This window comes from Bubalus bubalis, chromosome 1 (assembly GCF_019923935.1).
Source record: "Bubalus bubalis isolate 160015118507 breed Murrah chromosome 1, NDDB_SH_1, whole genome shotgun sequence".
Classification (NCBI taxonomy): domain Eukaryota; kingdom Metazoa; phylum Chordata; class Mammalia; order Artiodactyla; family Bovidae; genus Bubalus; species Bubalus bubalis.
The window spans coordinates 42484364-42505688 of record NC_059157.1 but is presented as its reverse complement, the minus strand read 5'-3'; the positions used below and the strand labels follow the sequence as shown (position 1 = coordinate 42505688).

The 21325-nt window shown below is 39.0% G+C and overlaps 1 protein-coding gene across 3 annotated transcripts in view; it reads right to left on the bottom strand.

Annotated features, from left to right (window-relative positions):
- Positions 1-21325, bottom strand: part of CSMD1 (CUB and Sushi multiple domains 1) — a 2066326-nt gene that overhangs the window by 287789 nt on the left and 1757212 nt on the right. For all 3 annotated transcript variants that reach the window (XM_025272930.3, XM_044938991.2, XM_044938996.2), the window contains one exon: positions 2569-2771. In XM_025272930.3, coding sequence (XP_025128715.3) covers positions 2569-2771 — 203 coding nt within the window. The remainder of the gene's footprint in view (positions 1-2568; positions 2772-21325) is intronic.

Sequence of the window (21325 nt, the reverse complement as noted above, 5' to 3'; positions counted from 1 at the left end):
GAGTTTACCCAAACTCATGTCCATCAAGTTGGTGATGCCATCCAGCCATCTCATCCTATGTCACCCCCTTTTTCTCCTGACCCCAATCCTTCCCAGCATCAGGGTCTTTTCCAATGAGTCAACTCTTCGCATGAGGTGGCCAAAGTACTGGAGTTTCAGCCTCAGCATCAGTACTTCCAATGAACACCCAGGACTGATCTCCTTTAGAATGGACTGGTTGGATCTCCTTGCAGTCCAAGGGACTCTCAAGAGTCTTCTCCAACACCACAGTTCAAAAGCATCAATTCTTCGGCACTCAGCTTTCTTCACAGTCCAACTCTCACATCCATCCATGACCACAGGAAAAACCATAGCCTTGACTAGATGGACCTTTGTTGGCGAAGTAATGTCTCTGCTTTTGAATATGCTATCTAGGTTGGTCATAACTTTCCTTCCAAGGAGTAAGTGTCTTTTAATTTCATGGCTGCAATTACCATCTGAAGTGATTTTGGAGCCCCCTAAAATAAAGTTTGACACTTGTTTCCACTGTTTCCCCATCTATTTCCCATGAAGTGATGGGACCAGATGCCATGATCTTAGTTTTCTGAATGTTGAGTTTCAAGCCAACTTTTTCACTCTCCTCTTTCACTTTCATCAAGAGGCTCTTTAGTTCTTCACTTTCTGCCATAAGGGTGGTAGAGGGACTTTAAATGCACACTATTAACTGAAAGAAGCCAATGTGAAAAAGCTACATACTATATGATTCCAACTACCTGATACTAGAAAAGGCAAAATTATGGAGAAAGAAAAACTATCACTGTTTGCCAGGGGTTATTTAGGATGGAGGAGGAATGAATGGGAAAACGTAGAGGATTTTTAGGGCAGTGAAACTGCTTTATATGAGACGGTAATGATGGACACATATTATTACACACTTGTCCAGACTCATAGAATGTACAACACAAGAGTGAACACCATGTAAACCATGGCCTTGGAGTGATGACGTGTTAGTACGGGTTTATCAGCTGTAACACACGTACCATCTGATGGGGATGTAGATAATAGGGGAGGCTGTGTATAGGCCGAGGCAGAGTCTACGTGGCAAATCTCTGCACCTTCCTCTCAAATGTTCTGTGAACCTAAAACTGTGCTAAAAAAGTCTATTATAAAAGGAAAAAAGCAAAAACGCAGCCAGGAGAGTACATAGTGGGTAGGAGGGGAAAACATAACCTCATAATGGTACCAAAGGTTTTGTTGTCAAATAAGGACACTACACCACACCCGCCGTGTACTCTCACCACCGTTTCTGAAGACAGCAGACAAAGAAAAAGAGCAAAAATTATATAATCTTGGAACAAAAACATTTTTTTCCCCAATCCAGGATAACTGGAGCAAACTTACCTTGATATTTTTGCCATAAAGCAGTGAAATTTTTACCACGTAGAGATTCTATTCCATGAACACGTGGTCACAAATTACTGCCTCGAAGCACAGCGAACCCGAGGTAAGAAATTGTGCAGACTTTAACCTCAATTTCATTACCAACCCCTTAAAACATCAAATTGACCTCAGTACATGTTCTAATATAAATCTTAAATGTGGCTCACAAGTGACCTGCCAAGAGATGAATCGACCCAGAATGTGTTTATGTGAAAATTCCGGTCAGTTTACGATGACAGCTGGCCTGGGAGCTACCACGTTATACCACACTTCTACATGGTGCGGTTTGAAGGGTATTCACAGACTCAACTGCCACAAAATATCCCCACCCCTTCCGTCTGGAAATGGTTCCTTAAAAATGTGCTGGACAGTGAAGGCGGGGACCGTCTTCAGGAGGTAAGCATTTAAAGCTGCAAGCGTGAAGCTACTAAATCCTCGGAGATGACTGTCCAACAGAAGCTGCTTGACACCTCAGCCCTAAGCAGGGAGAATGGCAGGGGAACTGAGAGCAGACAGTTGAAGCAGACTGCCAACATCCAGACTTCGTGGCAGAGCCCACGGGGGTGAAGGAGCCTGGGCTAGATGTCAGGTGTGGGGAGGGGGCACCCAAGATAAACCCGACCTTCTGGTACAGACTCACACCTGTCTGGGGCCCAAGTTCAGATACTTACTGATTAACTCAAATCTTTAAAGTATTTTCTTTCCACATAACTAAAGAGAGCATGGACTTCCCTTGTAGCTCAGTCGGTAAAGAATCTGCTTGCAATATAGGAGACCTGGGTTTGATTCCTGGGTTGGGAAGATCCCCTGGAGGAGGGCATGGCAACCCACTCAAATATTCTTGCCTGGAGAATCCCATGGACAGAGGAACCTGGTGGGCTACAGTCCATGGGGTCGCAAGAGTCGGACACAACACAGCGACTAAACCACCACCACCAAAGACAGCATCCGTCTATCACCATCTGAGAGTGGAGAGAATTTCCTAAGACAAACAGTTCTCTTGATAGGGGTTTTCAAATGTTCATATTTTGCTCAACAAAAGGTCCATCCTGTCGGGAGTTGGGGGAGCCTTTAGACAGGAATGGGCCCTGTCGCCCTGGCAACCCCGGGAGGAGAGGACCGCGGAGGGAGGAGGGGCCGTTCACCTACTTGAGAACTGCACGGAGAAGCCGGACTTGCTGATGAAGAAGTCGCTGTCGAACTGCAGGGTGAGGGAGTTGAAGGTGCTGTGGATGTCCTCGGGCAGCGCCGAGCCGCTCCACTCCTTCAGCAGGATGGCGCTGTCCGCCGGGCCGTCCCACACCCGCAGGATGTCGTGGGCCAGCTCCGTGTCGAACACGATGAAGTGCAGGCTGCAAGGAGAACACGGCTGAAAGGGGGCCGACCGCGAGGGCGCCCGGCGCAGGACTCAGGGGCGCCCTAGCCCGTTCCCCCTCCCCAGCCCCACCCCGGCGTGCCCGTCCCTGTCTGCGGGTCCTGGGTGAGCCTGGAGCCTCACCCGGAGGGCTCACTCGGCCCACCAGCAAACAGCCGAGCCCGCTGCTTCTGTCCGAGATGGACACAGTGAGGACACGCAGCTGTTGGCTCTGGGTGCTCAGGGATGAAACCAGATCTTCGGCGACCGTCAGCTCTTTTCACGACTCAAAGGTCTTTTGGGCATGCTGATCAAAGATGGGTTTGACACAACTTTGTTCTAAGCTAATGGCAGATTGTGATGCCTGTGGTACCAGTGTCGTTCCCGAAACGCCCCACGAGGTGGCAGCATGCACACCAGGAGAGCCGCTGGCAGAGATGATGGTCACACCAGGAGGTCACTGTCTACCGGTATCTGAGCGATCTCAGTTTCTGGTGTGTCTGGTTTTATACAGTCTATTTTCAGGAAAAATACATGATTTGAGATACCAACACAAAAGTGGAATTGTGTAGTATAAACTCCTTTTTTTCTAATATTTTATCATACTTCTATCAGATTTACAGATATTTTTTCAGAGTAACTTAAAAAATCTCTATGTCAGAGGAAGCCACAGAGCTGTAGTTCTATCTATGGCAATTCAAATGGATAAAAGAGTTTAATATCAACAAAAATCCATATTTCCTGAATGCTTTTATCCTCTTTCACTTACTGCTAATTGCATGAAATTGTAAGAAATATAAAAATCACAATAACTATTATACAAAAAATTGTGCACAAATACTACTTACTTACTTTGTGCATATTATATACTCATGGAACACATCTAACCCTGAATAAAGTATAAAGCATGTAGTATATTTTTTAATGTTCAATTTAAAATATCTTTAATATAGAGGAAAGCACAGAATATAGTAGACACTTGGATACCCACCATCATTTTAACATTTTGCCCTATTTGCTTCAGATTTTTTTTTTTTAATCTATGCTAATAACACAGTCCTACTCCCCCTCCTCTCCACTTACTCATTGTTCTTCCTCTCACTCACACCTCCTGAAATCACTATGGTTTCTTCTCATTTATATTTTCATGATTTCCATATGCATATATGTGTATACATATCTCCAAAAATATATAGTACTATTTTGTCTGTTTAAAAATAATTACATAATAGATGTAATTTTGGCATATATGTGCTTGTCTCATGTTCAAGTTGCCTTTTTTTTTTTTTTTAGCTTTTATGTGTAGCTTTGTTTGTTTCTATATGTGATTACTCTGCATAGCTCGTGGAATCTTAGTTCCCTGAAAATGAAAGTGAAGTTTCTCAGTCGTGTCTGACTCTTTGCGACCCCATGGACTGTAACCTGATTCCTCTGTCCATGGGATTTTCCAGGCAATAGTACTGGAGTGGATTGCCATTTCCTTCTCAGGGGATCTTCCCAACCCAGGGATCAAACCCAGGTCTCCTGCATTGTAGACAGATGCTTTACCGTCTGAGCCACCAGGGATCAAACCTGGGTCCTCAGCAGTGAAAGGGCAGAGTCTTTACCACTGGACTGCCAGGAAATTCCCTCAAGTTGCTTTTCTACATTGAGTATTAGGTAAAATTCCTCTAAACTAGAGATGTAGACTTCGGCAACTCACTTCAGAAGCAGAATAAATGCTTCACTTGTCTAGGTCTCTACTGAGACTGAGACAGTCAGTCTCTATATTTTATGATGATAAATGGTGCTCATCCTTGGATCTCTCTAGGCTCAGAAAGAGACATAGCAAAGTTGTTCTCCCTGTGACTGTGGCTACGTACAGTCTCACAATAAACTACAAAGGGCTCCGTGTTGCCACGTCTTTATACCTGATGACATCAGCCTATAATAGTTGTATAAAGAGAAAATCTGATGGTTGTGGAAAAGTCTCTTGTTTAAATGACATCTCCCTGAATATTTGTGAGGTTGAACATACTATTGTGAGTCTAAGCCAACCCCCCTTCAGTATACCATGCAGTTCAACAATTCAAGGAACACTTCTTGAGCACCAACTATTATCAGGCACTCTTCTAGGAATTTTGGATATATCAGTGAATTAAAGGAAAAACCCTGCCTTCATGGAGCTTGCACAGTTGGTAATGGCAAGAGATGAGCAAAAAATCCCAGAAACTGTAAAAAATAAGAAAGTCTCATGTTCATAGGTGGTAAATGTCACTGAGAAAAGAAAAAACAAAAGCAGAGCAGAATAAGCAGCATCAGCCTTGACAGGATTGAAGGGCGGGGAGGAGACTTAGGAATTAAATGACATGGCTGGATAACCCATGTATTTAGGAATTAAATGAGATGGCTGATAACCCATGTTGGTGAGGAGAGCCTTGAGTAGAGACTTGAAGGAGATGAGAGGTTTGTTATATTTGATGAGAATCTTACTGAACTAGGGATCAAACCCAGCCTCCTGCATTGCAGGCAGATTCTTTACTATCTGAGCCACCAGGGAAGCCCCACATTTGATGAGAGGGCAGAGTGAACCCAGCAAAAGCCCAACACAGAGGGCATGCCTTCAGCATTTGAGACCATGCAGGCAGGCAGTGTAATGAGCAGAGAGAGGGCCTGTGGAAGAGGCGCTAAGGCCAGAGAAACATGCGGGTGGTGGACGGGGGTACAAAAGGGTGAGGCCCAGGGCCTGGAAGCTTACTCTTCAGGTTCTGGCTCTCACCCTGGGTGATCCACCAGGGTGGTGTTTGTGGTGAAGCAGTCACCCCACCTGTGATTTAGGGAAAAAAAAAATCTCCTCTGTGCTTGTGTTGACAACAAGCTCTCCAGGGAAAGGCAGAACCGAGAGTCAGATGTGTGCTGCTTAGAGGAGTGGGCCGGGGAGCACTGAGTGACTGGCAGATTCTGGGCACGGTGTGATGGTGGGAAACACGGCCCCGGGAGGCCTGTGGGGTGAAGAGAGGATGCGAGGTCATTTGAGGGTTTGTGCATAAGGAACCAGAACCATGGGGAAGTCACGGCTGAGCGGGGGAGGGTGCAGGTACAGGGGTCGTGGTGTGGGAAGACCAGATGTTCTGGTTTGGGCCTGTGAATTCAGGATGCCCACTGGACAGTGAGCAGCTGGCTGCTCATGCCAATCTGGAGCTTTGCAGGGAAGTCTGGAAGGAAAGAGTAAACCTGTGTGTTCAGCAAATAAAAGGCTTTAACCATGGGACTAGATGAGACCATCATAGGTCTTAGGCAGGGGGAAGAAGAGGCTCGAGACTGAATGACCCCATCACATCGGATTGGCCACTGCTGTGATGCGTGCTGAGTCTCTTAGTACGGTTTGTGTACGGTATTGTATTCTTGTGGAAGGATTTTATTACATACTCTATCATTTTAAGAAAAATTCCCTGCTGCTCACTATGCCAGGGTTTTTATCTAGTTATGCTGTTGATCATGAAAATGCATTCAATTCTATTAAACTACTTTTTCTAAACCTGTTTAGATGATCAGACAGGTCATTTTTCTTACTATATAAATAGGAGTAATTTTAGAGTTCAGCTCTTAATTTTTATTTCTAGCTCTTGTTCTTTGATATGAAGGTTATTTAGGTCTTATTAAATGGATCAGATCATTTCTCTAGTTTTTTCTTTTGCCTGGAAGGTTTTTCCAATATATTGACATAATATAATCTATTATTTTCTTTAATGTTGTAAAAATAATTTCTATTGTAGGGGTATATTTCTATTCCATTTCTAATATTGGTTATTTGGGTTTCCTGTATTTATCTGAATATGTCCGTTATTTTTCTACTCAATGATACTTTTTTCAAGAATCAGTTTGTGGGTTTGGTAATTCTCTACATTGTTTTTTCCATTAATTTATTTTACTATGTTTGCTGCTTTTCCACTCTACTTTTTTGAATTTATTTTGATACTATGTTTTAAATTCCCTTATCTGGAAGCTTAACTTACTGATCTTCAAGTGATCTTCTTTTTCTAATACTTGCATTTAGGGCTATAAATTTCACATTAATCTGTTAATCCTGTGTCTTTTATTTTCAAAATGGAAAATGCATTTTGTTACTTTCTTGCTATACTTCTCTATTTATATTACCTTTTGATCAGGATGTGAGTATAGAAGAAAATGATTTTCTGTTTTATTGATTTTTATTGATTAGCTTTCTTCTAGTTTGCGATCATATCTGTACATATTTCATATTTACTTGAACAGAATGTGCAAATTCTACTTGAAGGCTGTATAACTCCTTTAAATAAGTTCAGTAATTGCATGGGTCAAATCCTCTGTAACCTTACTGATGTGTTACTTGTTTGATTTATGAGTCATAAAGAATTATAAGAGGTGTGCTGTGCAATTTCCAGGGTCTCCAAATAATTTATTTACTTTGTTTGTATTAAACTATGTTCCTAGCTGGATACTAGTTTCTCCTAAGAGTCATATATGCCTGGTGAATATACATTAAATAGTATTTTGTGTGTTCACAGTAATTACATAGGCATTCCCTGGTGGTCTAGTGGTTAGGACACCAGGCTTTCACTGCCATAGCCAGGCTTCAGCCCTTGGTCAGGAAAATAAGATCCCACAAGCTGCAAGGAATAACCAAAATAACTTGCAAAACTGGAACTCTTATAAAGGGATGATAGGCAGTTTGAATATAGATTCCAGGTTGACAGTTTTATATATATAACTATCTGGTTCATGAAAAAGTTTGCACTGCAGTTAATGGAGAAACACTGGCTTATCAACAAATGGTCAATTGAACTGCACTGTGGACAAAAAAAATTCCTTAAATTTTCTTCATAATACACAAAAATTAATTCCAGATGGAATGCAGACATGTAAATGTGGAAGATAAAATAAGTCTTCTGCAAAAATCCTAAGATAATGCTTTTATAATTTTGGAGAGGCAAGATTTCTTAAACTGGACACAAAAATGTTAAGATAAAAATTGATATAACTCAATTTGAAAACAGATAAACACACTAGCTATGAAAAAAAATGAGCCAAAATGAATTTGATTCATTGAAGTGGAAAACTTGTCTTTAACAAAAGACATCATTATGAAACCAGAAAGACAGACCAGAGTATAAGAATATAGCTGCTGAATATAGAGTCAACAAAAGGTTGCATTCAGATGTATAAAAACTGTATACAAATCAATAAGTAAAAGACAGGTATTCCCATATGAAAAGAGATGGACAAATGACTTCAACTGAAAATTCATAAAAGAGGATACTCAAGAGACCAATAAATATAAAAAAGTGATGGCCATGATCAATCATCAGGGAAAAGCAAATTAAAACAACTATATACCTGCTAGAATGACTAAAACGAAAGACCATCAAGGCCAAGCACAGTGAAAGCAGAAGTACCTGGGAGGGACCCACACTGTGATGGGAGTGCGGAGGTGTAGCCACATCAGGAAATCATCTGACAGCACCTACAAGAGCTGAGTGCAGTGCACGCCCGAGAGAAAAGCACACACACAATCACCGCACAATACATGAAAGCACACTCAACACAACACAGTTTGCAATAACCTCAGATCGGACTAAAAACAGTCCACATGCCCATCAACACACAGAATGAATGAATAAATTATGGTCTACTAATGCAATGGAATAATTTTCCTGTACCAATGGGAGGGAAGGTGGAGGAAATCAAGACACAATGGAGAACTCAATTTTCATAAAGTTCAAAGTAAGGCAAAAACGCCTCTGAAGTCAAGATAGTGATTATCCTTAAGAATGAATGGAGCCTGAATGGAGCTCAAAGAGCACACCCTGGGCTCTGATCTGATTGCTGGCTCCACTGGGAGTTTTGATAAATAAACTGTACAATTGTGATTGGGATAGTCTTATGTGCCTACAATCCATGCTAATGAGAAGACATAGACAAACACATGAAGATCCACCCTGGGGCTGTAAGTTTTGCCATTTGGGAAATACCATGCAAATTCACAAATTATATTGTGGTTCTTGTTTAGTAACTCAGTCATGTCTGACTCTTTGCGACCCCATGGACTGTAGCCCATCAGGCTTCTCTGTCCATGGAATTCTCCAGGCAAGAATACGGGAGTGGGTTGCCATTTCCTTCTCCAGGGGATGTTCCTGACCCAGGGATTGAACCCCTGTCTCCTGTACTGGCAGGCAGATTCTTTATTACTGAGCCACCAGGGAAGTCCAACAATGATATAACAACATTGTAATATAGATAAAGAAATGGTCATTTTTCATTAAAAAGTAATGAAAGTCAATATGCAGACATTATACTACTAGGTAGGGAAAGTTTAAAAACTGATTTTAAAAAGTACCATCCTAAAGAAACTACTATTTATTTACACAGTCATTCAAGAAAAAAATACACTTTGCTGAACATTTAATTTTCAAGCACTTGGATTTTTCAAAAACTATATTTGATATTAATTTCTCATTTAAATGCTTTATTCTCTGCAATCACCCTCGTTGTTTTATTGAGGCTTTCATGGTTAAGTCAAAGATCTCTCCTAGTAAATGTCATATTGCACTTGAAAATATGTGGGTGATTTTCACATATCTTTTGATATTGATTTCTAACATAATTCCACAGAGATAAAGAGAACAGACTCTGTATGATTTCAATGCCTTTAGACCAGGAAATTTTTGCATCTTGTTTTATGTCCCTGTATGTGTTACAGTGTCTCCTGGTTTACAGTGTATGGGAACTTGAATAGAATTTGTATCTGCTATTGTGTGAAAATTGTGTAAATCTTAGTTATGTTGAATTTGTTCATTGTGCTTTTCTGGTCTACTGTATCTTTCTACTTTTCTGTCTATTCATTCCATTCATTTTTGAGACTTTGGTAATGAAACTCCAACTAAAGATCTTAATTTATCTACTTAAAAATAATTGTAATATATAGTGGAACTGTTTGTAACTTTCCAAGTCTCCTGTAAATGTGTTGTCATATTTTCACAATTTAAAAAATAAGAAAAGAAAGAGAAAATACACTTTGCAATGTACAGTGTCACAAGCTTTAATACATGTGGACAGAGCACTGGATGAACAAAGTGTCAGGTATGTTTATTCTGTTCAAGTTGTCTGGGAAGGGTCTTGTCAGGCAGAGAGAAATAGCAATGATAATTCAATAAGAGGATGAGACAGAAAGTGACTAAACAAATACATTCATGAACACACTACGAGTGTGAAAATGCAAAAGTTACAAATATAACAAGTAAAATGATGTACAGATTTTCTTTCCTACCAGATTGGCCGAGATAATGACACTTCATTCTGTTTCTGTGAGAATGTGGAGACTCCACCTTTTCATATGCTATTGGAGGCCATATCTTCTCTTTTTAAAAGCAATTTGTTAATGGCCATAAAGATTTAAATGTGCATAAACAGCAAGTCTAGCTTTAGAAATTCATCATAGGAAGTACCCTCGAGGTGATATATTGGGAAGATGTTAGTGTGGCTGATATCAGTGAAAAGCTGAAAACAATCGGAATATCCCAATAGGGTACAGTTTAAATAAATTATGGTGCATTCAGGCAATGGAATCTTCTTCCACGACTAAATAGAATGAGGTGGAATTACAAGTAAGGATATAAAACTTTGACCATGTTTATTGACTGAAGAAAATCTTCAGAATAATATTAAGGTATGATACTATTTTTCAAAAATAATTAAACAAGTAGACATTAATTAATAGTTTAAACAATTAAACATATATATATAAGAAATTACACAACTATACACCAAATTTTAAACTGATGTTATCTTTTGCATCTAGGATTATAGCAAACTGCTTTCCAGGCTTTTTGTCTTTCTGCCACAGTTTTCTGGTATTTCAAAAATTGAGAAAATAAATAACTTTGAATATCATGAAGCTGAACTTGAGTTTATTCTGCACATAATGAGCAAAGTATGTATATTTTTAAAGTGGGCAAGTGATATGATCAGCTTTGTTTGATAGAACTATTTGTATTAAGACACATAAAAATGATTCAATCATTTGACCCAGAAAGAATCTTCCTAAGAATTTATTCCAAGGTATTAATTATCAATAGAAGCAAAGCTTTACTTGTGATACTATTTGCCATATAATTACATGTAATATTGAAAACTAGAAATGATGAAAATTAGAAATCTTGTAAACAACCAGCAAGAGAAATAATATTTAATTGTGGTTACCCATACTGTAACTTATGTAAAAGTTCATGTAAGGCAGGCTGGATGGGAGGGGAGTTTGGGGGAAAATGGATACAAGTATATGCATGGTCGCAAAGAGTCAGAAACAACTGAGCAACTGAACTGAACTGAACTGATATGCATAGCTGAGTCCCTTCGCTGTTTACCTGAAACTGTCACATTTTGTTAATTGGCTATATTCTAATACAGAATAAATAAAAATTTTAAAAGTCCATATAAGACATATGTCAACATGGTAACAATGACGTCCAATATGTGGGAAATACATGCCTTTTTAAAAATGCTTTTGAAGATGTCTATACGTTCATTTTTCAACCATATAAAATTAATATTTTAATTAAAAAAATAAAACCGGTTCCTTAAGTGTGGGAGCAGTGGTTGAGAAAAAGCCGGGCAGGATGGTTGGATAATAGGCCCAGTGAATCATAGGGGTCTGGACAAGGGGGCTCCAGACGTGGAATTATCGAGATGTGCAGCCACACGGGTGTGGGAGGGAGGGAGGAGCCCTGATACTAAGAGGCTGGCCTGGATGTTTTGCTGTGTAGCAACAGCCCTACTTCAGAAGGAAGGGGCGGTGGGACAGACACCGAGTCCAGAGAAGGGAGCAGATTATTTTTAGATAAGATGATAAAAATGAAATTCTGGTTGACCTTTTAACTCGGTCCCCAAGGATGGCAAGAATTTAGAGGTGGGGCAAAAGTCAGAAACTGCAAGGAGCACAGGTGGAAAGTGAGCCCTGATGACAAAGCTGGGATTGGAGACTCACGGACGCTTCATTTGTGCTGAGCATAACATGCATGTAAGTCATTGGGCCAAACCTGTAGGGGACCAGACACCAAGTCCAGAGAGTGTTTCTGTCTGTCTAAGGAGCTTACACCTGCCGATTAGCCAAGGCATGCCTGAGAGCAGGAGGGAGCAAAGGGTGGATTTGGGAGGCTGGGCAGGGAGAAAGTTAGAGTAAGAGCAGAGTAACGGCCCGTGAAGTAGGAACCGGGCATCATGGATAGAAAGGACACAAACAAGGGGAGATCTGACAAGGCTTTGGCTCACTTTTTCTCAGAGCCTATTATGAAGAGATATATCAATAGACTAATACCTGGTGTTTTTTTCAGTTGGGAGAATATTGGAGATTGGGGAGTAAAAAATAAGGAAGAGTAGAACATATTATTATTGAAAATAAAAACCTCCACCATTTGGAGGAAGACAAGCATTAACAAAGATCAGGAGTAAAGAGGCTTGGAGGAAATGATAATAGTTATCCTGAAGGTGTGTCTGCAGGGTGTCTGTGAGGCATTGGCCTCTGGAACAGCAGCCATGCCAATCCCCCACCCCTCAATTAACTATTTCTCCTAAACCCCATTCATATGTGATTAGAATTTCACTTCCAGAGTTAATCACTTTTCAGTTCTTCCTACACTTTCATTTTCATTGGCCAGTTCCCTTTCTGATGATCCATTTTTGTAGTGTCAAGTGGGATCATCACTGGGAGACAAGGAAGAAACCCAAGGGCATGCTTTGCTGTCTGTGCTTGAACGAAGCGCAGATGCCTGGTGAGTGATCCTGCACTGGGAGGTCCATAACATAATCAGGTGTGTCTGTGGTTTAAACTGAGACTGAAGGGCTAAGAGGAAGTCTGTGCTTCATGAAATCCTTCATGGCACATCTGCAAAGGTAACTAAATGTGAATGAACCCTTTTATTGCAGCACTGGTGTAGTTTCATGAAGCAAGGTGACTAAAATTGCTTGTATCAGGATCTTGCACCTGTGAGAGGTACCTGCAGGGTTCTGCCCCCCACCCTCTGTGGGTGGCTGGTCTGGTTCCCTAAACGCTGCAGCTGCTTCCCTGGCTCCGGCTAAGGAGTGCTGGGGTCCAGCCTCACACACGGGGTAGACTTTGAAGTGCTACTGCTCTCTTTTCTTTGGAGGGCTGGAATTCTCTTGACTGCTATTTCCTCATGTTATCCACAAAAATAAATGGGATATCCCACTGTGGTCCTAAAAGAAAAGGGGCATTTGAGATGTTTTGATTCCTGTCCCCGAGTCTGTCAGTCATGTCATCAAAAAACTTGTGATTTATACTCCCGGCACATTTACCACAGTTTGACCTCAAACTCAGAGAAAAATGTCCAGTTAAGTGGAATCATTTTCTGAGTCTGTGTCTCACAGGGACCTTGAAAGTTGGTCAAAAATAATTTAAAATTATCCTAGATCTACAGACCAGATCTTTCCCCTAATTTCTATATAGCCCAGCACAGCCAAACCACAATCTACATTGCGCTTTCTTTAAAAGTTTGCACAGGAGCAGTTTTGACAGTCTTAATGCATGTTTAGTGGTGGTGGTTTAGTTGCTAAGTCATGTCCGGCTCTTGTGACCCCATGGACTGCAAGCCCACCAGGCTCCTCTGTCCATGGGATTCTCCAGGCAAGAATATTGGAGTGGGTTGCCATTTCCCTTCTCCAGGGGATCTTCCCGACCCAGGGATTGGACCTGGGTCTCCCGCACTGGAGCTTTCCTGGTGGCTCAGCTGGTAAAGAATGCATGCTTGGGGCTGGTGCACTGGGACGACCCAGAGGGATGGAATGGGGAGGGAGGAGGGAGGAGGGTTCAGGATGGGGAACACATGTATACCTGTGGCGGATTCATTTTGATATTTGGCAAAACTAATACAATTATGTAAAGTTTAAAAATAAAATAAAATTAAAAAAAAAAAGAATGCATGTTTGATAGGCCTCTAATATTTTCAATACTGCATGAGCTATTTCTAATAGAATCCCCTGATGCTGGGAAAGATTGAAGGCAACAGAAGGGGGCAGCAGAGGATGAGATGGTTAGATAGCATCACAAATTCAATGGACATGAATTTGCGCAAACTCCGGGAGGTAGTGAAGGACATAGGAGCTTGTTGTGCTGTAGTTCATGGGGTCACAAAGAGTAGGACACGACTTAGTGACTGAACAACAACAGTGATAACAACAACTACATGTCCAAATGCAATTTTGTAAGAAAGAACAGAAATATTCTCAAAGTGAATTTTCCAGACAATTAGACTTGTGAAAAAGCAATTAAAGCCAAGGAACAATATAGACATATGATTATGCAGAACACTATCTTGATGCTGTTTGCGGGACGTGTTTACAATGCTGCTACCTTTGCTGTATAAATGACAGCTGTGCTCAGAATGAAATGTACTAGGTCTCAGACACATGTTTACACATAACTCTTCAAGTGCCTAAATTTACTGCACTGTCTTATGATTAGACTTTTAATTAAATTTTGTTATGGAAACTGCTTTGTAGGATGCGTGTGAAAATTATAAACATCTTTTAGACCCAAGTGTCCTATAACAATAACTATTTTCACGTCTTCTATTATCTTGAGCAAAAAGTGATAGCAAAATACATCAGAAACCACTCTGCTCCCCCCAAATAAAAATAAACACAGTAATAATTGGCATGAAATGTTGAACCAAGCCTTTCATAGTTTCTGAGATTTTGTTGCTTATTTATTCTTTAAGAGTGAAAAACATTGACATTTAACAAACCGTAATAGAATGTATGGTAGTAAGGCATTCCATTCATATTAAGAATTTTTAATACATAAATTAATCCCTGGATTCATATCTACATGACTGACATATTCCTCACTTTCAAGCAAACAGTTGAGATAATATTGTCTCTGATACCAATGAAATAAAAAAGATTCAGTAAACTAGACAAGATATCCAAGCTGAGACCAAGCTCTAATTTTTCTTGGTGTCAGTACCATTTTAAATCTAAAATTATATATTATGTACTTTTAAGTATGTTATTTTCTAGACTGCCATACTAAAAGTAGTACATAATTTCTTAATGAACCAAAATCACCAGAAACATTTTGGGATAAAGTTGGACATTGACAGAGTAAATTAATTATAAGAGCTGATGTTTGCTTCCTAACTTCCTTATTAGGAAGGATTTTATGCCTTAAATAAAAAGATTCATTTACAAACTGAGTAACTTAAAAGATATGCACAAGAAGAAAAAATTCACCAAACAACAAATTGGTGTAGGCAACATTTTTGTTTTCCTAGAACATTAATGGTTATATGACAAAGTCAGTTCATGATTTTAAAAAAAGTATATTTTTTATTACTTCATCTTATTCTTTATTAATTTCTTATCTCTTTTCTTATTAAAATGTTAATGAAGTATTAGATTCACCTGCAGACTGTCTGTCACTTGCTTTGCATTTAGGAGAATAAGTGCTGTTTTCTGGTTCTTGGGAAACAAATCACAAGAGGGTGTTTAAGAAGTAGAATGGATACAAAAACAAGAACCCTATATATGCTGTCTAGAAGAGATTCACCTCAAACCTAGGGACTCATACAGACTGAAAGTGAAGGGCTGGAAAAAGATATTTCATGCAAATGGAGACCAAAAGAAAGCAGGAGTAGCAATACTTATGGCAGATAAAATAGACTTTGAAATAAAGGCCATGAAAAGAGACAAAGAAGGACACTACATAATGATCAAAGGATCAATCCAAGAAGATATAAAAATCATAAATATATATGTATCCACCATAGGAGCACCACAATATGTAAGGCAAATGCTAACAAGTATGAAAGGGGAAATTAATGGTAATGCAATAATAGTGGGAGACTTTAATATCCCACTCACACCTATGGATAGATCAACTAAACAGAAAATTAGCAAGGAAACACAAACTTTAAATGATACAATGGACCAGTTAGACCTAATTGATATCTATAGTACATTTCACCCTAAAACAATAAATTTCATCTTTTTCTCAAGTGCACACAGAACCTTCTCCATAAATTTAACCTTGGTAAATTAAAAAAATTGAAATCATCTCAAGCATCTTTTCTGATCACAGTGCAATAAGATTAGATGTCAACTACAAGAAAAAACTATTAAAAATACAAACATATGGAAGTTAAACAACACACTTCTGAGTAACCAACAAATCACAAAAGAAATCAAAATATGCATAGAAATGAATGAAAATGAAAAAACAACAACCCAAACCTATGGGATTCAATAAAAGCAGTGCTAAAGGGAAGGTTCATAGCAATACAGGCATGCTTCAAGAAACAGGAGAGAAATAAAATAAATAACCTAACTCTACACCTAAAGAACTAGGAAAGGAAGAAATGAAGAACCCCAGGGTTAGTAGAAGGAAAGAAATCACAAAAATTAGGGCAGAAATAAATGCAAAAGAAACAAAAGAGATCATAGCAAAAATCAACAAAGCCAAAAGCTGGTTCTTTGAGAAGATAAATAAAATAGACAAACCATTAGCCAGACTCTTCAAGAAACAAAGGGAGAAGAATCACATCAACAAAATTAGAAATGAAAATGGAGAAATCACAACAGACAACACAGAAATACAAAGGATCATAAGAGACTACTATCAGCAATTATATGCCAAAAAAATTGACAACTTGGAAGAAATAGACAAATTCTTAGAGAAGTACAACTTTCCAAAACTGAACCAGGAAGAAATAGAAAATCTTAACAGACCCATCACAAGCACAGAAATTGAAACCATAACCAGAAATCTTCCAACAAACAAAAGCCCAGGACAAGATGGCTTCACAGCTTAATTCTACCAAAAAACTTAGAGAAGCACTAACACTTACCCTACTCAAACTCTTCCAGAAAATTGCAGAGGAAGATAAACTTCCAAACTCGTTCTATAAGGCTACCATCATCCTAATATCAAAACCTGACAAAGATGCCACAAAAAATAAAACTACAGGCCAATATCACTGATGAACATAGATGTAAAAATCCTTAACAAAATTCTAGCAAACAGAATCCAACAACATTTTAAAAAGATCATACATCATGACCAAGTGGGCTTTATCCCAGGGATGCAAGTATTCTTCACTATTTGCAAGTCAATCAATGTGATACACCACATTAACAAATTAAAAGATAAAAACCATATGATTATCTCAATAGATGCAAAGAAAGCCTTTTACAAAATTCAACATCGATTTATGATAAAAACCCTCTAGAAATCAAGCATAGAAGGAACATACGTCAACATAAAAAAAGCCATATATGATAAACCCACAACAAACATTATTCTCAATGGTGAAAAATTGAAAGCATTTCCTCTAACATCACGAACAAGGCAAGGATGCTCACTCTCTCCACTACTATTCAACATAGTTTGGAAGTTTTGGCCACAGCAATCAGAACAGAAAAAGAAATAAAAAGAATCCAGATTGGAAAAGAAGAAGTAAAACTCTGACTGATTGCAGATGACATGATCTTCTACATAGGAAACCCTAAAGACTCCACCAGAAAATTATTAGAGTTAATCAATGAATGCAGTAAAGTTGCAGGATATAAAATTAACACACAGAAATCCCTTGCATTCCTATACACTAACAATGAGAAAACAGAAAGAGAAATCAGAGGGATGGTATGGGGAGGGAGGTGGGAGGGGGGTTCAGGATGGGGAACATGTGTACACCCATGGTGGATTCATGTTGATGTATGGCAAAACCAATACAATATTGTAAAGTAATTAGCCTGCAATTAAAATAAATACATTTATATTAAAAAAGGAAACAATTCCATTCACCATTGCAATGAAAAGAATAAAATACTTAGGAATAAATCTAGCTAAAGAAGCAAAAGACTTATATATTCAAAACTATAAAACACTGATGAAAGAAATCAAAGATGACACAAATAGATGGAGAAATATACCATGTTCATGGATTGGAAGAATCAATATAGTGAAAATGAGTATACTACCCAAAGCAATCTATAGATTCAATGCAATCCCTATCAAGCCACCAAAGATATTTTTCAGAGAATTAGAAAAAATAATTTCACAATTTTGTATGGAATTACAAAAAACCTCAAATAGCCAAAGCAATCTTGAGAAAGAAGAATGGAACTGGAGGAATCAACTGGAGGAATCCATAAATCAATATACTACAAAGCAACAGTCATCAATTCAGTATGGTACTGGCACAAAGACAGAAACATAGATCAATGGAACAAAATAGAAAGCCCAGAGATAAATCCACACACCTATGGATACCTCATCTTTGACAAAAGAGGCAAGAATATACAATGGAGAAAAGACAATCTCTTTAACAAGTGGTACTGGGAAAACTGGTCAACCACTTGTAAAAGAATGAGACTAGAACCCTTCTAACATCATACACAAAAATAAACTCAAAATGGATTAAAGATCTAAATGTAAGACCAGAAACTATAAAACTCCTAGAGGAAAACATAGGCAAAATACTCTCTGACATAAATCACAGCAGGATTCTCTATGACCCACTTCCCAGAGTAATGGAAATAAAAGCAAAAAATAAACAAATGGGACCTAATTAAACTTAAAAGCTTTTGCAAAACTAAGGAAACTATAAGCAATGTGAAAAGACAGCCTTCAGAATGGGAGAAAATAATAGCAAATGAAGCAACTGACAAAGAATTAATCTCAAAAATATACAAGCAACCCCTGCAGCTCAATTTGAGAAAAATAAGTGACCCAATCAAAAATTGGGCCAGAGAGCTAAACAGGCATTTCTCCAAAGAAGACATACAGATGGCTAACAAACACATGAAAAGATGCTCAACATCACTCATTATCAGAGAAAGGCAAATCAAAACCACAATGAGGTACCATTTCACGCCAGTCAGAATGGCTGCTATCAAAAAGTCTACGAACAATAAGTGCTGAAGAGGTTGTGGAGAAAAGGGAACCCTCTTACACTGTTGGTGGGAATGCAAACTAGTACAGCCATTATGGAGAACAGTGTGGAGATTCCTTAAAAACCTGGAAATAGAACTGCCATATGACCCAGTAATCCCACTGCTGGGCATACACACTGAGGAAACCAGAATTGAAAGAGACATGTGTACCCCAATGTTCATCGCAGCACTGTTTACAATAGCCAGGACATGGAAGCAACCTAGATGTCCATCGGCACATGAATGGATAAGAAAGTGGTGGTACATATACACAATGGAATATTACTCAGCTATTAAAAAGAATGCATTTGAATCAGTTCTAATGAGGTGGATGAAACTGGAGCCTATTATACAGAGCAAATTATGTCAGAAAGAAAAACACCAATACAGTATATTAATGCAGATATATGGAATTTAGAAAGATGGTAATGATGACCCTATATCCAAGACAGCAAAAGAGACAAAGTTGTAAAGAACAGACTGTTGGACTCTGTGGGAGAAGGTGAGGGTGGAATGATTTGAGAGAATAGCATTGAAACATGTATATTATCATATATGACATAGATCACCAGTCCAGGTTCAATGCATGATATAGGGTGCTCTTGGCTGGTGCACTGGGATGACCCAGAGAGATGGGATGGGGAGGGAGGAGGAAGGGAGGGTCAGGATGGGGAACACATGTACACCCATGGCTGATTTGTGTGAATGTATGGCAAAAACCACCACAATATTTTAAAGTAATTAGCCTCCAATTAAAATCAAAATAAATAAAAAAAAGAAGTAGAAAATTTTGAAATCTGCCTAAGAGGAAAGATATCCTGTTTATGTAAAGTCATTTCATGACTCACAGATGGTTCCTAGGGTTTTTCACAATCAAATTCAGTGTAACGGTTTTTATATCATTTAGATCAAGCATTCAGGAATTTAAAGTTAAGAAGTAATACTTAATTCTATATAGTTCACTTGTACGTGACTACTGATTTTTATGAAGATTTTTGTTGTTGGGTCACTGAGTTGTGTCCAACTCTTTGCAGCCCCATGGATTGTAGCCTACCAGCTCCTCTGTCCATGGAATTTCCCAGGCATAAATATTGAATGGGTTGCCATTTCCTCCTCCAGGGGATATTCCTAACCCAGGGACTGAACCTGAGTCTCCTACATTGGCAGGCAGATAGATTGTTTACCACTGAGACATCTGCAGAGCCCTTTATGAAGAATACAGATTCAAATTCTTTTATTCAAACATGCCCTATTTGTGCCTCAATAGATGGCACAATTACCTAATTAATCATTGTTCTTAACTAAGGACACTTAAATTTTTAAATGCATTATTTAAATGAGTTACTTTTGCAACATTTACATTATCTAAATTCCTTCTCTTGTTCCATGTACATGATTAGGATATTTATTTTGGAGGGTTTGAAAGTGGTAATAGTTTGTTCCATGTGAGTATAACTCACTCCCAAGATGTTGATGTGACCAAATGTCAAGAAAGTCTGGTAAATTTCAGGGAGGATGGAGGCCATCAAAGAAAAACAGAGTGTCACCAAATGGGATGAGCAGGCACCCTCTCTCCTGAGCATCCCATCTTATTAAAGTTGCAGGAGGATACATTTACTAAGTTTGCTGGGCAAACCATTTGTGAGTAAGGACAAAATCCACTAGTTCCTGAATGTTTTCATATATCCACTTGCCCCATAAAGAGGTTCCTGCTTTGCATATGTCTCTTTCAGATTTTTCTCGTATTTAAAGGAGCTGATGCCCAGATTCTTTTAAACTCTGGTCAGTGTAATAACACAGAAAACAGGAAGAAGATTGGAGGGAGTGGTTAAGACTGGCTCAGGGGTGGTTTTTTTTTTTTTTTTTTTCCTTCTCCTTTTTTATAAGTGTTTATTTGTGGCTGCTGCTCGATCTTCATTGCTGTAGGAGGTTTCTCTCTGGTTGCACAGAGCGGGAGCTACTCTCGATCTGTGGTGCTCAGGCTTCTCACTGTGGTGGCCTCTCGTTGCTCAGCAGGGGCTCTAAAGCACAGGCTCAGTAGCTGTGGCACATGGGCTTAGGAGCTCTGAGGCAGGTGGACTCTTCCCAGATCAGGGGTCAAACCCGTGACTCATTGGCAGGCGGATTCTTTACCACTGAGCCACCAGGGAAGTCCGAACAGAGTTGTTGTTTATTTTAATTAACATTCAAAAGAATGAAAGAGGAGAGATGGTGGGAGGAAAAAGGGGTCTTTAAGAGCTATGACTACAGAATGCATGTTCTCAACGTGTTCTTCAATTAAAGAACAACTTAATTTTAACTGAAATGTCCTCTTGCTTTACATACTGTACTGTGGTTTTGACACACCCTTTGGCACATGGAGGATTTACTTTCAAAAATTACTTTTCATTGGTTTACTTGTTAATTTAAAAATAGCATCATTTAGGACTATTCTTTTCCCATTAAGGGTGGAATATATTTCTTCAAACATTTTTTTTCCCCTGAGATGTGTTTTGGTAGATGGAACACCAGCAAATGTGATGCAAACAGAAGTTTGAAAAGCCTCCATGTTTTTCTTCTAGGAAAATTCCATCATCACTAGTTTCCTAA